This window comes from Anser cygnoides, chromosome 17, assembly GCF_040182565.1.
Source record: "Anser cygnoides isolate HZ-2024a breed goose chromosome 17, Taihu_goose_T2T_genome, whole genome shotgun sequence".
In the NCBI taxonomy this organism is placed as follows: Eukaryota; Metazoa; Chordata; class Aves; order Anseriformes; family Anatidae; genus Anser; species Anser cygnoides.
Genome location: NC_089889.1, coordinates 13,973,444 through 13,990,173, shown reverse-complemented (window position 1 = coordinate 13,990,173; position 16,730 = coordinate 13,973,444). Strand labels below are relative to the sequence as shown.

At 40.6% G+C, this 16,730-nt stretch overlaps 1 protein-coding gene across 13 annotated transcripts in view; it reads right to left on the bottom strand.

The window, feature by feature from the left end:
• The window catches only part of MTMR3 (myotubularin related protein 3), an 81,085-nt gene that overhangs the window by 40,714 nt on the left and 23,641 nt on the right, over window positions 1–16,730 (bottom strand). For 12 of the 13 annotated variants that reach the window (XM_066979172.1, XM_066979164.1, XM_066979163.1 and 9 more), the window contains 4 exons: window positions 9,696–9,776; window positions 4,887–4,967; window positions 4,408–4,497; window positions 3,040–3,156 (listed from right to left, as the gene is read on the bottom strand). In XM_066979172.1, coding sequence (XP_066835273.1) covers window positions 3,040–3,156; window positions 4,408–4,497; window positions 4,887–4,889 — 210 coding nt within the window. In that variant the 5' untranslated portion in view covers window positions 4,890–4,967; window positions 9,696–9,776. The remainder of the gene's footprint in view (window positions 1–3,039; window positions 3,157–4,407; window positions 4,498–4,886; window positions 4,968–9,695; window positions 9,777–16,730) is intronic. The other variant, XM_066979168.1, reaches the window with a different exon arrangement.

Below are 16,730 nucleotides of genomic sequence, written 5' to 3'. Positions count from 1 at the left end.
ACAAAAACAAAGACTAGGAATCCATTTTTAACTGGATCCCATTTCTTTCATGCAGTTGTCCTTATTAAGGTACAAGTAGTTGGCGTGCATTCTGCTTTCCCCGGAGGTCCACTTCTACAGCTACGGCACAGGAATATTCCACCTCCTGCAAGAGGATGTGCCTGCCTCGACCAGCTGCACGCCCAGCCACTGGGAACCACTGGGAACAAACACTTTTCACAAGTACTCTAATACAGATGCTTGCTAACAATTTTCTTTCATATACACAAATACCTCTCTCTGCTGAGGTGGGAAGGCTGTTACTACATCCGGCCTTAGGATATTGATTTCTAGAAAAGTCACTGAAAATTAAGAAAAAACAAGTCTCTACAATTAGTAAACACATTTACATTTTTTAAAAGGCCTTCTCAAAAGCAGCCAGGTGTTTTCTAAATAGGTCTAACGATATAAAAATAGAAAAGAATTGAGATGAACGTGATCAAAAAGTAATCAGTGAAGATTTCATTTAGAAAATCACCGTCTGATCAACAATAACCAAAGTGATTATTATTCCAAACTTCAGCAATTTAAATATCGTTTCTAATTACTACAAATACCTTTTTATCCTTACAAGTATTCCAAATCTTGTCTGCCTTGAATTCTAGTACTGGAGAGTTCACAGTAACTTATTAGTGATGGTCAAATATGATTAGAGAAGAATAATCTATATTCTACTCTACCTCCCACACTATCTAATTGAATCTTTCTCACTAATGATGACATACAAAGCAGGACTAACAACCTCAGAGACATCAGACGGAGTTCTTACTCAGGCCTTACAAGGTCAGAACGCTGCACATCAAAGTCAGTGAAGCAACGCTAACATGGTAATATTGACAAAATTTTGTGCTTTCTTTCCTGAACTCAAACGAATAATATTTTATTTAAGAAAACATTAATTTTTGCTGCTGTTCATAAATATTAAATTGGCAATTCTTCAAAAATTATCCTCCAATAATCCTACGGACAGACACAACAGTAAGTGCAGTACATTCATTAGTGCCTTAGCTAATAAAGTAATTCAGTCATTTCCTGGCATTCCCAAGGACAAACTCTTGATTTTTAGAATTACGCTTGTTTCTCATGTCTTGGCTCCTTGTTTATAAATATTCAGTCCTTTCCACTGTCACTTCTACTTGCCAGTTTCATACAACAGTTGGACTCTGAATTAAAAAATAAATAAGCTAACAGTAAACACTATGGTAATAGTTTTATTGTAGCAGGCCTATTGGCAGAATTCAGCCTTAGAGTTCATGTCCATAACAAAGATAAGGACCCCTATAAAATGCACTCCTCATAATGAGTCTTCCCTTTGTTGCCAGCAGTTCGGAGGGATGCATCTGGCTGGGCTGCAGTTGAGACATCCCAGCACCTGGCTGACCCTTGGCTCCCATCCCCATGTGCATGTACAGATTAACTTTCAAGTCCCAAATCGTAATCCGGGACTGACTATGGAATAAGAGGAGGAAAGTAAAGTTATGCTACCTCTGCATATACACATACGCTATCTCCTTTGTATGGTCAGCAGTGGAAGATAAGAGCCCTTACATTTCCAATTAAATTATTGCCATCAGAAATTTCCTGCCATCGTTTTAAATAGTTGCCGTGTTCAGAAATACTACCTTTATTTGCTGAAAAAAATGCACCATCATGAATTCTAGTACTTTGCGTGTGCTTTTTATATTATGCTGTATGCAGATGTTCACTAGCCAGCAGCTATGCCTATTCAGCCCATTATGTTGACAACTCATGAACTAAAAGAGCACTTTATGTGATTAATGATAACAATGACAGGCACGCAGAAGTCTGTAGGTAATAGAGCCATATGATTAGAGACAACGTAAAACAGTGAAGATTTAGTTTTAAACAAACAGTAAACAATGTTTTTATAGAATTAATAATTCGGCTCTGGCACAAAACAATAAAAGAAGAATTTAAATTTAAGACTGATGTGGCATCAAAAGTTAAAACAGCTACGTGCACAGAGATCTCACTGATGTTCCAGACCGCTGTGCTGCATGTGTCTCAGTCAAGTATGTGACAGCACCTGACAATTCTTACGTTTTGTTGCCCTTGCTTTTGTCCGCTTTAGAACAACACGCATCAGTTTTGGTGTTTTACATTTAACTCACCACTTTACAGCTCAGGATTCATGACTGACACCTTGCAATTCTCCACAACTAGCCAGAGGCAGGACTTGACTTGAACTAAGGAGACTGGTGAAAAACCCATCACCATGGGGGAAAAAACATGCTTAGATTGTTTGGATCTGTTTTGCTGGTTTTATTATAAATATTTACAAAAATACTTCTGTGCCATGTATAATGTCCTAATGAATTCTATATAGCTCACAGCCGGTACTCTAACTAGTAAGACTGCCATATGCCAATTATACCACTGTAAGGGACTACACAATGCCCATTTAATTTATTTTAATATAAAATTTCTCTCTATGACCTTGAGTAGCTAATATGTTAACAATTTTTAAGAATGGATGTAAAGCTCTATGAAGAAATGCACAGGCATCTGACAAGGAGGTAAAATTCACAGATCTCTTACGTTAATGATAGCACCCAAACTGTTCACCTTCGGGCATCAAACTTCAATAGCTAAACTCTTCCAGATCCTCTTGGTGAAGCTTCTCTAAGCAAGCTATGAACCTAGCTTAGATGCTGCAAACAGCCCGTTGGAAGACCCTGGGCTTGTCTACTGACCATATACAGAGCTTAGGAGAACATCTGGCAGACTTAGCCAGTTACAGAGGGACCATAAAGTTGGTGTGAAGTATCCTTACCGAGCCTCATTTTCAGGGGTGCTGAGCCACCTTTTGATGTCTAAAACCACGTCTGTTCTCTATGAAAAACGCGACTTGAGCATCACCATGAGATTCCCTATTACCACTAACCTTAAAAGGCAGGATCACTGTACTGTTGCCTAATTCTTCTATTTGGATTGAATTCAAAATAGCTGTATTACTGTAGTAGCATGAATAACACTTACGTTCACAACAGACTCCTTGAATTTGATGTGAAGTCTGTAATTAGAAAGTGCAATGATGGCATCCTCTGCTCGTCCTACATACTCTGTACTCTCACCATGAAGTTCAATGAACGGGACCTTCAGAATGGCAAGAGAAATCTTTTAGAAAGCGTTTACCAAAACCACATACCTCCTATAAATACCTACTCAAGTACACAATAACAAAAGAACAAATTGAAATGCTGCTGAGAACTCAAACCTAGCTATTATTGCTAAGAAGGAATTGCAGCCTCTGTGTTATACAATTCCTCTTTTTCTCACAGTTTGCCTGAGTACAATGTGCTTGGTTAGTTAAAACAGTGAATTTTTATTAAAAAAATGAGCAAAACATCTTCACATTTTGGCAAGCAGTCTGACCTCCTGATTTATGCTTTTGCTCCTTACTTAATGGAATGTATGGAATTTCCATAATGTTATTAAATTCATCCTAAAGTGAATCATGCATAACCTTCTACATTGTTGGTCCCTTCACCAAGCAAGCTCAGACAACCAGCTTAGACTGGATACCTAACTGCTACACATTGGAAATCAGTTGGACAAATCATACATTTTGACTTGTATTTCTTGCTGCAAACAAGAAAATGCATGACACACTACTGTTTTATATGTTGGGAAGAAATTATGATTGCAATCTTATTATGCTGCACCTAAAAACTGCAACTGTTTAAATAAAAACAAGATTTAAACCCAGTTTAGCTGAGCTGAGTGAAACATTTCTAAGGGCTCAACTTGAAATTAACCTGGTTTTGCAACAACTTAGTTTAAATCAATTTAAAATATTTTCTATTAAAATGAAATAAACTACCTCTTCAGTTGATATAAGGATGTCTACATGATTATATCACCTGAAATAAACTGATTTCAAAAGAAACTTTGGAAAAACAAAAGAAAACAACAAAAAAATCATTTTTGTGTAACATAAGACTTCTGGCTTCTTTGTAACAAGGAGTAATGGTAGAACTTGAATAACAGTGTTAGGTGGGAGGTTCTTTGTTTGTTTTATTGAAACATGATGAGTTCCAAACTACGTAGTAAAAACCTTCCTACTGTTAGTAGACAGGGATTATTACTAGGTTCTCAGTTCAGGAATAAGCACTTGAAATTACGACGTGGGTATATGGTTATATTTTTCAGACACTGAGGAAACTCCTGCAACATACTGCACAAGCTCTCTGTCCTGTCCAAATGTACACGAGTCTTTGAACAGAAAGTGTTTCTCCAATTACTGTACTGACTCACAAATGAAAATTCTGCAGGAGAGACCAGAAAATACACAGCTCAACAAGTGACACCATGATCTCAACTGGCAAGAAGCACTGTGGTGATTACCTGAAGGTTCTCATCCTCTCGGATAAGCTGCTTCCTGGGAAAAATCTGATTAGCCTGGATGCATTCAAGGCTGTGCTGAGTCTCTTCATCCTGAGAAACAAAGCTTGACAGTTAACTTCAGCACTGTCACTTACTGCCTTCTTCACAACGTAGCAAGTTATCAATGACCAATGAAAAGTTCAAACAGGATGGACTGTTCAGAGAATTCAGATAGTAACTCATGGAAGTTACTAAACTTACAAAGACAAGCACTCAAACAACTAAATATATTAGAAACAGATCTTCCTGCAGCCTGGTTAATGAAGTCATAAAAAAGAATGCCTTGAATGAACATTAAGAAAAAAAAAAGCGTTAGCTTAGCTTACTCTAACACTACACTTCAGGCTCAACAACTCACACACAAGCGTTAATTCACTAATGCTTTTTAGATTTTAGCCTATCCTGCTCTGTAAGAGTCTCTGTAAAAGATTTTTGCTTACCATGACAGGCCCTGGACAGGAGGAGGAATCCTCGTCTTTACTTGCAGTATGTTGAGGCTCTTCTTCACTTTTTATTAAAATCTGAAAAAACAGAAAAGTATAGCGATGAAGACGAATTCATTTCCTTTTGGCAAATAAACACAAATGAACTTTTAAAATATAAGAATTTAGCTATTAGAAAACCTCAAGCAAACAGTAATTATGAAAAGAGGAAATTCATATCAACTAATTCTCCTGCAAGACAAAATTATTTCAAAACGTGTCAGCCTCCTTCTATTCATACTGAAAAAAATATCTCTGAATGTACTGCTGGGACAGCACCAGTCTAAATGCAGCAGTTACACCATTCTATTTATATCAATTAAATTAAAACGTGTTTATCTTTCTAGATCATCCTAAATTTCTCCCAAGCCATTTGCAGATGGTGATGCACAAATACTTCGGTTATAAAAGCCAAGGGATCGTTGTGATCATTTATTCTGATCTCTGACACAGGCTGTTAGACTCTCCTTACTTAATTTTGTTTCAACTACGGCATATGAATTAGAATTCATATATGGATTCACATAAGAGTAGAACTCCTCATTTTTTGACTTACTTTTTACATCCATGGATGAATCAATCTACTTATATTTTTGCACCTTTCCTTCCAAAAGCTCTGATCACCATGTACTAGCGCCTTGCTCTCACCACTATCTAGCCAATCCCCTGTCTTTTATCACCTGCAAATTTCCTGAAAATATTGCAGAGCATACAGTCCTGAAGTTTATGTAATTGACCCTGGTAGGAACTTGATGAATACAGGAGTTATAATTTGTTTTTGAGATGTCTTTTATTTATTTTAGTGGAGATAGGCGTTTTTCTGTTTTGTTTTTGTTTTTTTGTTTGTTTTTAAGAATGAATATAGGTATTTCAGGGCTACTTACATCACATAGAAGATACAAAGTTAAACCTATCACTCTGAACACAGCACAAGCACACAGCAGGAAGCGCTGATGCACTGCCTATTCCACACAGCGCTCCCGAGAGCAAAGGAGCAGCAGGTACACACCTTCTGAAACTAAACCGGCCTGCTGCGGAAAAAAGAACAATGAGAAGCAAGTGGTCTGACACCTCGGTTAAATAGGAAGTACGCCCACAAAGCGAGTGCCTTTATGTCCCCAGAGCAGGGAAGGAATGGCCTGCAAAGGCTGGCATATGGGCCCAAAATCCCGCAGCGTGCAGAGGGATGTTTCTGAGCTGGAACAGGGCTACGGCATGATGCTAAGCCTGTATTATCTACTCCTTCAGCCATTATTTCTACTTCAGTAAATACAAACAATAAATATAAACTCAAAACAAAGCAAACAGGTTCAGGCTAGGCAGAAAAAGCTGGAACTCCCGAGCCCCGCATTTTAAATGACACCATGCAAACTGCAGGGCTCCGGGTCCTAATGAACAAACCCCAGGGTGGGTCCTGAGGGGAGTCCGTTAAACACCATGCTAACAAACAGCGAAATCCATTAAGCATTCCCTATAGTATAGGGCAAATAAAGCAGTATTATTATAGGAAATTTCAACAGCAAACACACTCCACAATAAAATATCAGAAGAGTTAAAAAAGATAAGAGATTATATTTAATAATAAATTTTAAAAGATTAATTATTCAGTCAACTGCAAAAGTTTGTTTGTCTTGGGCTTAAAAATGGTGAGCTTTTTACAACTACATATGGACCATAAAATTGCAGCCCTCGTATTCAAAACACGAGCTCATGCTCGATTCCAGCATGACGCAGTACTTTATGCATGTTGTACTCAGTTAAGCTTATCTTGTAAAAAAACATCTGCTCTTGACTTGAAGATACCAGGAAGGAGGGGTTCAGCCGCTCCCTCAACCACATTTGGTTTCATCTTCTAGCCCTTGGTTCTCACTCCGTGTTTCTCAGGTTATGGGATGCACCACTGTCCTTGATCTGCAAGATGTTAAAAAAGAGCCTCGTGCTCAAGCAAATTTAAAATGATGGCTGGCTAAGCAACAGGTGCAGACTGGATTAACTTTGCAGTGTATCCTGCTACCATGAAGACCAACGACTTAAGAGAAGGTGGCTTTAAAAAGGAAGATTTACACAAATCTCCTTCTCCAGCCTCACAATAATGACAAGCTTCCACACTCAATCGTCAGCTCTACAGCCACCAAAAGGACGATGAGGAGTTAGGGCACGTCCTCCTCAGCGCTGTTTCCCTAAACACCTCCGTCACCATTTCTGCAGGCTGCCAGAGGCTGGCTGTTGGCTTCTGCAGCCACCTACCTTAGCAAAGAAACACAGAGCTAATTAAAAAAATAAGCTTCATTACAAATTTAAAGCATGCTTAGTAGCACTGATGAAGAGTTTTAGTAGGCACTGTGATGTAAACAAAACTGTTCTTTACACTTCGGTTTGATTAGATGCATTTATTTCAAGAGTTTACTGTATAACCACGTACATGTCGATACTAGCTTATGAACAAACTCTTTAATACAGTTGTTATCCCAAAATCCAGCAGAGACTATTCAAATAACCACAGAGTAAGTTTCTTATTCTAATGACTGCACTCAGCTGCAAAACAACTTCTCCTATACTACCGTGGCTTTTTACACGCATGAGTAGAATCATACCTTTTTAGGGGAATCATACCTTTTTTCCCAAAAGGGAAAGCCGTGTGGAAGAAAAATATGCTGGTTTCAGCTTTAATCAGGGTTATCAGATATAAACTGTGATATTGCCAAGACAAATGGTACATGAACTTCTAAAACTGTTTCTAAGATGACTACGCATTCACGTTGCTACTAGGTATTAGTGCGATGCTTCATCAAGCTAACTGCTGTAGCACAAAAGTATTTATAAAAAAATTGCTGACAAGACCAGTAAGGAACATTGACTTTTTAGAATGAAGTTCAGTGATCTGATGGAAAATGAATATACCCAAAGAAATAATTCGTTTCCCATCATGTTAAAAAAATACTGATCCCAGTAGTTCATGATCTCGTGATCACAGGACTGAGCACAAGGGAACAGAAATACACCCCTGGGGAGCAGGGACATGGACCACATGCGGTTTTCAGTGGCAGCCCGTATTGACACTGGGTGAATTAATTCCGAAACCACACTTTCAATCTCAATTTCCTTCCATTACCAAAGCTTTCTAACCCATTGCTATCTATACACGTACCAAACTCTTCCAGGTTAGTCAAGTGAATAGAAGGATGACTGCAATCGCGTGACACCTAGAGCAAGGGGATTTCTGACCCTCATTTTGAGAGCCCTGCCCTGGAGGTGAGCGCGAGGACATTCTTCATATTGTAAACTCCAAGAAGCCACTCTGTTGAATTTTACACGTAATTAACACACCGTGCTACTTTCAAGGTCAGCTTCACATGAAATTAGATTTCTTCAGTCGGTTCATGCCAATCTCATGTTGACCCATCCCATCTTTTGTTGATCAGTGGCAGAATGAAATCAGAATTCCAGTTCTGTTTGACTGCAGCTGGCAAATGAGCAGCACTTCCATAACACTTAAAGCACTTCCCAGAAATGAAATGGAAATGTTCAAATACAGCTTAGATTATAACTGACCAAGAAAACACCTTCATAAAAACCAGCCTCAAATTCAAGCTTACACTTACACATAGGATCACATATAAATAGTAGACAGCTTATAAATAGTATAGTGAAACTTGTTTTTATTCTCGGAAATAACTTTTACGACTGCAGCCGAAAGGTTTATTATGGTATCGATTTTCAGTGCTGTCCTTTCAACTGTATTATACAGCTGTATATTACACCAAAAAAAGATTGGTGGTGTTAATTCTCCATCCTTATATTCTTCTTGAAAGGATAAATGCTTAGTAAAGCTTGTAACCTCAGACTATTCAGCCAGAATGGGAACATCTTAATTACCTCTCACTTAAGATGCACCTTCTGTTTTAAACTATGTACATAATTGAGACATAATAGCCATGTGTTTGCCAGCAATTCTAAACAAAAAAGAGGAAATAAAAAAGGATGACTTAAATTCACATATTTACATATAATTGGACCTATAAATTACAGCAAAGAAAAGAAAAATTGGAGGTAGAAGAAAAATGAAGTACCAATGCATTTAGCTTTCTTCCCATGCCATCCCCTTCCAGCTACTGACTTCCATTTAGTTTAGTGATAATCAAATTGAGTTGCCCCTCAAACTCAAAACATAGCTGTTTACTTGCTGTGTCACAGTTGTCTTCTTAGTTTCAGATAGGAATCCAAGATTTTGACAAAGGAGCGTTAGAAAATTTGAGCATGAAATATTCAAGAATGCGATCTGGCTTTAACAAAAGATGCTTCTGTTACAAAGTGAAAACACTTCTTCCTTTTCACAGGAGGAAGGAAATTATTCTGAGATAAGGATAAACGCTTAGTTTGCCATGTTTCAATCCCTAACAGCAAGGTTTCCTCTCTTTCCTGGCACTGAGTGTAGAAATAACTGAATAGCTTTCAAAGGTATTTACTGGTGAAGTAGTTAAAAATATGGGCATTTACACATTATTCTGAAGAGGACAGACAAAGAATTGTTTGAAGATTTTCAGGAGAACTAGAAGAGTTGTACGGAAAGTACAGATATCTTGGTGTTTTGTTTTGTTTTTTCCTTAATTACAGGTTGCAAATACCAACTCAGTAAAATGTATATATTTTTGTCTAACGTCTTGGAAAATGCTTTAATTAAGAAAATAATCAGTAATAATCAATAATAACTGTAGAGCCCACATTCAACAGGTAGCTTGTCTTATCAAAATAATACGTTAAGCTTACCAAAATATGAGAGAGAATAAAACAGTCCTCTTTGTCCCAGAAAGTTTCAGACGATACTCTTCCAATATTTCACATTGGCAACTGCAAATAAAAGGTCAGTTCTTTAAAACATGAACCTCCAATTGAAAAAACACTTTTCAAATAGCCAGACACTTACTTGTACAAGAAACTCAGCTGCTATGCTGGTTTGTCCTAATTAAAGAGGAAAGTAAAAAGTACTAACTAGCATGCAAGTCATAACCCCTGAAGAGGGAATTCAGCAGGTACACACGCTCTGGCTAAGGCCTGATTTCTGGTAGGGAATGGTTCAGAAATCATAACCACCAAGCAAGTCAAATATTTTTCAAAATTCCTTTGCACATGGAAATTAAAAACAAACAAACAAGAAACACACACAAGATAACAAATTACTTGGCAATACGAAGTACTGAAAAGCTCTGCTGTAAAATATCCAACTGTTTTTTTTATCAATTTTTAAAAGTGATTTTTAATTTTACACTAAAGTTAGTTTCCCCTCCCCACAGTGGTTATTGTCTCAGTACTTTTGGACAAAGCTGCAAAAATGCCCCAGCAACCAGCAATGCTCACGATGCCATTTTTTACAAGCCCCATCTTTTTCACTTTCCAGGTGAACGGCTACTTTCAAAAAATAAATTTAAGTATTCCATGGCAAATATGTATTCCCCCCCCCCCCCCCCCCCAAAAAAAAGTATTAAACATCTAATTTGCCTCATTCCTACACAGTCACTTCAGCAGGCATTCAAAGGGCTCTTCCATAGCATCGGAATGAGTGCTCAACAGCGTGAGTCACGCGGGATGCAGCGTTCTCTACCAAAATACTCAAACCCTAAAATTAAAGTTCCAGACTAAAACCAACCATTCCTAAAGCATGCAAGCAGCCAAAATGATGGAATACCACTCCCTTGCATCCCAAAAACTTGTTTTTCACAATAACTTGGAAACTATTCCAATCCCATGCTGCACGTGTATGTGCCTAGAAAGTCAAACTTACAAACCCATACAATCCTGCTGCTAGAAATAGCTTCCTTGTACGCGGATGTGCCACAACTTGTGATAGTTTTCACATCAAGGTCCATTTCCAAAATCTTTATTTTGCATTTATCACATTGTTGTTTGTGGTTTGCGACAGAAAAAGGATAAAAAGTTCTTTCAGTACTCAAAAAAGGGATACATAATTTTAGGACTGACGTAGTAAGAAGGGATAGTTACAGAGGACAAACTTAGACACATCAAGCAAAAGGAACTCTAACCTTTCAGGCATTTCAGCATATGCTTTAGGGAAATCTCATGCATTAATCTAGCATTAAAGAAATGGTGCCATAATCTGCCTTCACAAAGAAAATAAGAGGATATGCTGCAGATGACCACAGCTGTGGAAAAGTTGGTTGTCCATCATGAATTCCGATTTTACACAACAGTTCCTGAAAGCATCATTTGGTTACCTGCAAAAGAGGTCAAGTGGTTTTTTTTGTTTTGTTTTTGTTTTTTTTAAGTCTCCTGTAGCTCACAACCAGCAAGCTAAATTCCAGTCCCAAAAGCTTTGTGGCCTGATAATTAAACATGGCACACGAAGCAAAACGAACACCATTTCGGCTTGAGGTACCAGGTTGATCGTGCAACAAGTTCCACTGCTTGGCTGGACAAAGTCACCTTTGACGGGAATACTTAGCAAGCTTATTAAACAAACAAAAAAAAAGCTATGAAGGCAGACTACGCAACTCATGAATGTCTCTTCAGAGAAACTTCTCTGGCCACGTCCATGCTTTCAAAAAGGCAAGGCACATTTTTAGGGTAGCAGGATGTGGACTTATTTTGTGTGTTTTGGGTCCAAGCAAAAACCTCCACAAAATCTGCAACAAACTTTTTATTGAATTTAATGAGGTTTGGAAGAAACCACCGTGTCTCAAGAGCTTTGTAGAGAAGCTTTAAAAACAGGAGAAACTGTTCCAAGCCCAGCGTTAATAATTCTGCTTTATTTCTGCCAGCATTCAGCAAACACTCCGTGGCGCGCTCGTTAGCATTCCTCTCGCAAGGCTGCTGCTCGCAGATAAGCACCTCAAACGTTATCGCTTCCTAAGTCAACAACATGTGCCAAAGTGAAAAAAAGCGGGCTGTAGGAAGGAACCTCACCACCAAGTCACCACCAGCTCACAAACACTAATTAGGGCAGGGAGGAGCAGGCCCAGGCACTGCTGTGCAACTGCCTCATTATCACGGCTAAGCAAATCTAAGTTCGCCCCCCCAAAAAGGGAGCTGCAGCCCCCAGCTCCACGTCCCCACCCTCTGCACCGTGTCAGCTCCTCTGCCTGTCTGATCCACAACGGAAAGCAAAGGCTAGAAGATGGAAAAAGGAGCAGCTCCGTTTCCTTCAGTACACCCTACGAAGGCAAACGCGTCTAGTAACAGAAGAGGCTCCGTACCAGCTTTCTTCTTAGGCTGCCACACGCACTCACAGCTGGGTGGTTTGTTTGGGATATTTTGTTTAAGCACAGACACGGGGGTGCTGAAGGACACACTAACCCTGTCCAGTTTTAATTATGTAAGAAGCCATTCAGCTATATGGCTCTAGTGCTTACGGTGATCTGAACAGCAACACCTACACGGAGCCTTTGCTTTGAAGCAGCCTCCCGGGAGCTTTCTCTCTGTTGCCTGTTTCATAATCTTAGCCATCAGGCAAACGAAACAGGCCATGTGAACACACAGGCCTTGCCTCCCTTGTCTTGTCTTGGAAGACGCTATGAAGAAGCAGAGAAAGGGAACGACAGAGCAATCGTGCTGTAGTGGTGAAAAACAAGAAATATAATTAAGGGGAAAAAATCTAAATAACAGTTGCTGAGCACTGCAAGATTTTCAAGTTGTAGATCCGCCGCCCCAGAGCTATTCCCAACTTACTGACCCTCCAGCAACCCCATCCAGCTCCAAAGTTGGCCCTGCTCGCAGCAGGGTGCTGGACTACCTGACCTCCACCGCCAGTCACACCACGAGTCTGCAACAGGGTTCTTCTGGACATTTATTTAAATGGAACAGTGGCAGACGGGCATTAAAAAATCTCTTAAGTTTTAAGAAATGTTTATTAAAGTCCAAAAAGCTATTGCTTTAGTTTCTTCACCGAAAGGATGCATCCAGCAAGAACAGAAAAAGTATGACTATGTTCATAAAGCGAAACAACAAGAGAAGAGCTTTTGAAAAAAACAAATCCCAGTCTTCTCTTCTGGAAGCTGACAATTCTAAAGGTTTTTCTCCCTCTCCCTTTGCTGAAACATTGCATTTCTGCACGGGTTATGCCACACCATGTCACAACCGTAACATTATGCAAGGCTGGCTTCTGACTGAAAGTTCTCTATTTCTGTTTACATTTCTAATGCTTTGCAATGCTGCCGGTTCCCACATAACCTGGCTGCGCAATGACTCAGCCTCCTCTTGCACCACACATCTCCCACTTACCACTTCGTTGCCTTTTCGGTTGTTCCCTTTGCGCTTGCATTTTGTCTTAGATCGTTCTTCTCCTTCTTTTTCCTGTTCTGCCCAGCGGATTTGAGCTTGCTTCCCGCTAAAACTGTTTTCACGCTGTTCTCAGAAGCACCTTGCTCCTGTTCCCCAGCCTGCTAGCAGCGGCCGGCCACCGGGGCGACGCGGGTGTCTCGCAGCCAAGCCAAAGCCACGGAGCCGAGAGCGCCGGGACCCAACCGAGCGCAGCCGCTCCTGAGGCTGGGTATTGCAAGGCTGCGACTTACAGAAAGCGTTAACACATGCCCGGAAGAGAAATGCCGGCCTTCAAGGAGGTACTTTCCAGTTCTGTGGCCACACGTCTTCTCTATCACACACTTTTCCGGATTAAGCTAAGTAACCAGTGCCGGGTTGGAGAGCAGTGGGATGTGATGAAAGATGGAAGCGATGGACGAATGAAGTAGAATGAAAGCAGTAAAAGCACTGCCAAGACTGCGGCACCCTAATAGCTAACAGTAATTCAGAAAAAAACTGGCTTTGCATTAAGAAAGGCCCATTTTTCCCAACTGGATGGAAAGAATAAACATCAACAGACCCTTCAGTGGGACTACAGTATTCTCCATTAGGAGCAAGCATTTCTGAATAATTAGTTCTGTATTATTCTTCACTGATCTCAAACCAACCTAGGCCAAAACACCGTGGCAAGCTTGAAACCAAAATCTGAAGACAGCTTTGCTTTGTCTTATAAAATTTCAGATTTGTCTTTGAATTCCTTTTTCATAAAGCCCTGAGATTCACACGCTGCAATTGTGTTCGCATATAAGCCAGTATGTAACTTACCTGCCACATCTTCTGATGAACCACCAAGAAGCCTAAAGCTCAATTAACAGCCTATTCTTATTTTCCTTTTCTTTCAGTTTTGTATTCCTTAATTTTACTTGCATGACAGGCACGTAACATCTATCTAGAAGGACCAAACTGGAGAGAGGTTCGCAGGGATGGATGTGGATCCAGTGGTCCTCATTCCAAAAGCTCACAGGACGCAGAATCCTGACCTGGGGCCTGAGCTGGTGGGAACTGGAATAGTTTTGTGTAAATTCCTGGCTAGAAGTGTAATCTGTTGTGTTGGGAAAGGAAAATTACATCAAAAAGTAACCAAAAAGTCATCTTCATGACTTTTTGTGGCAATGATAGACTGGAAGTGATGACAAAAAGCAAGTGAGCAAGACTGAGTTCAGATGGCAAGAGTTTTCATTTGAAGTGGCAGAAGAGCATGAGGGAGCAGCTCGCTCCTCGTGCTCCCCATTTTCCCAACAGCATCCTCACCGGCCACCTCCCGAGGCAGCTCTCCCTCCCTTTCTTCTACCTTTCTAAAACAAAGGCTGCAAACGAAGAAGAGGAACAGGGAGAAGAGGCTGCTAATCAAAGCCCCAAAGGTTATATGCATCCTTCCCAACTCGTGTTCATCTTTCTCCCCACCTCTAAGAATGTTTTTCTTTCCCTCAATCCTTTCTGTACCCAGACGAACACCAAAGCAGAGGAAGCTACAGTTCTAGGAGAGTGGCATGACACAACACCTACCAAGGCATCCTTACAGGCTGTATTTCCCCAAGTCTATAGTATATAATACCACAAGCAATGCAAAAAGAAAGTTCTGGAAGTGGGATGAACTACGCCACTTTGATTTGAAGACTCCTCATGAGCAACTTGAAACTCCGAAGATCTTGTCCCATTGAGCTACTCCAGGACACAGTACACAGAGCTACATCCACTAGGTCCTGCGTGCGTACACTGACCTCACTTTCACCGTGCTTCGTCTGGCACAAATCTTTTAAAACCTCTGTAACAAGAGACCACTCCATGCTTGTCATAAGACTTTATTTAAATACCAAATACCAGCTATGAATAAACATTTATTCCTGAAAGCACTGAGTAGGTGAAGTTATTACAAGGTGTCTGAGACTCGGTCCTCCGGGGCTGCTCAGGGCCTCAGCACCAAGCAGCTGCACGGCCGGGCCACGAGGAGCCTGGGCTCTTATCTGCACCTCGGGGCCACTCGCTCACTTATGGACTGGCATTTTAATCCACTAATTCGTAATTAGGTCAAAACACCCTGCTCTGTCAGGCAAGGCTTTTGGGTACAATGCACACACACCATCACCATCTTCATCCAGGAAGGAAAGGCCCTGGAGAGGCTCAGTGAGTGTTCAATGATCATTTCAGCCCAAGTACTGGCACTCGCTAAATCTCCCCCCCCCTTTTCAAGTGTGACTGTTTGTTTGTTCATATTTATTTATTTATTTATTTATTTAAAAAAAAAGACTATGTTCAACTCTCTGAAGCAGGTTGAGCAGTGAAAAAGAAAAGGGTACTGATGCCACAGTTCTTCCCAAAGCGCTCCTCTTCCTTGCCTTACACAAACTCTGACATCTCAGCCCCTTCAGGACTTCATCCAGGCACAAGCCAATGCAGAAAGGAGTCCAGAGGGCCAGACAAGGATGTGGTCCAAAAAACACCAAGTTTAGCACTACTCTACACCATTGTGCTTCCGGACCAGATGCTGATAAAAAGCAAAGCCCGCAGCAACTGCATGGCAGTTGTGGGAGTTTAGGCAGCTCAAGGATCACTTTAATTCCTGCAGGAGTGCTGACACTTTCTTCCCAAAACTAGTCACTTAACTTGCTCGTCTCTTAAGCTGTTATTCACGTAGTCCTCAAAGCACCAAGTAGGTTGCTTAAATAGCAGAGTTTACAGTTCAAAGACACTCAGAAGACCCCACGTGCATTAGAGCTGTTAAGCAAAAAGCTCCTCCGTGCCAGCAGGAACTGAAGCTGTCTCTGGCTGTAACGCGCAGCAGTGACACTTGGGCAGCAGCAACCACCTCAGCACTAAGGCTTAGTGTCTCCCAAGCAGCCACGGCAGGGGATGAGAATGTTGGACTACAGCATTAGCACTGTTTCTTCGTGGTATAGACATAGTAAGTTCAACACAGGAAAAGCATAAGTTCAAGTAATTATTTATTAGCACCTGCAAAACAAGGCTGATTAACACAATTGAACCAAGTAATCATACTCAAAGAGCTAACCTAGGTAGAGAGCCAGCTTTATTTAATCAAAAGACCCTTTCATATGAACTGACCACCTCAAATCACATTTCAGGAGTTATTCAAAGATCAGGTTTGCTTTTCCAGGACCACGAGGAGCTGTTTGCTAGAAAGCAGTCCAAATACTTGTTTGCGCATCACCCACAAGGCTCACTATTCAGCCACTTTATGTGGAGGTACAGTAAAGGCAGACGTCAAGTGCTGAAGAAATAAAGCCACGTATGCTTGTGTGTAACACCAGAAAAAGCTGAGCAAGGGAATGCTAGCGGCTCAAGTGTAAGGCCTTCTCTGCTAGCTGGCATTTCCATAGCTAGTTTCAGTTTAAAGCCAGACACATGATTTACCAGAACAGGTCCCTGTTCTCCTTACGTTTGAGCTGCCAACCTCCTCCCGATCAGCACAAACAGCTTATCACAGCAATCCACTGCCAGTTTCAACTTCCCTGAACTTCCAGCGCTGTGCTC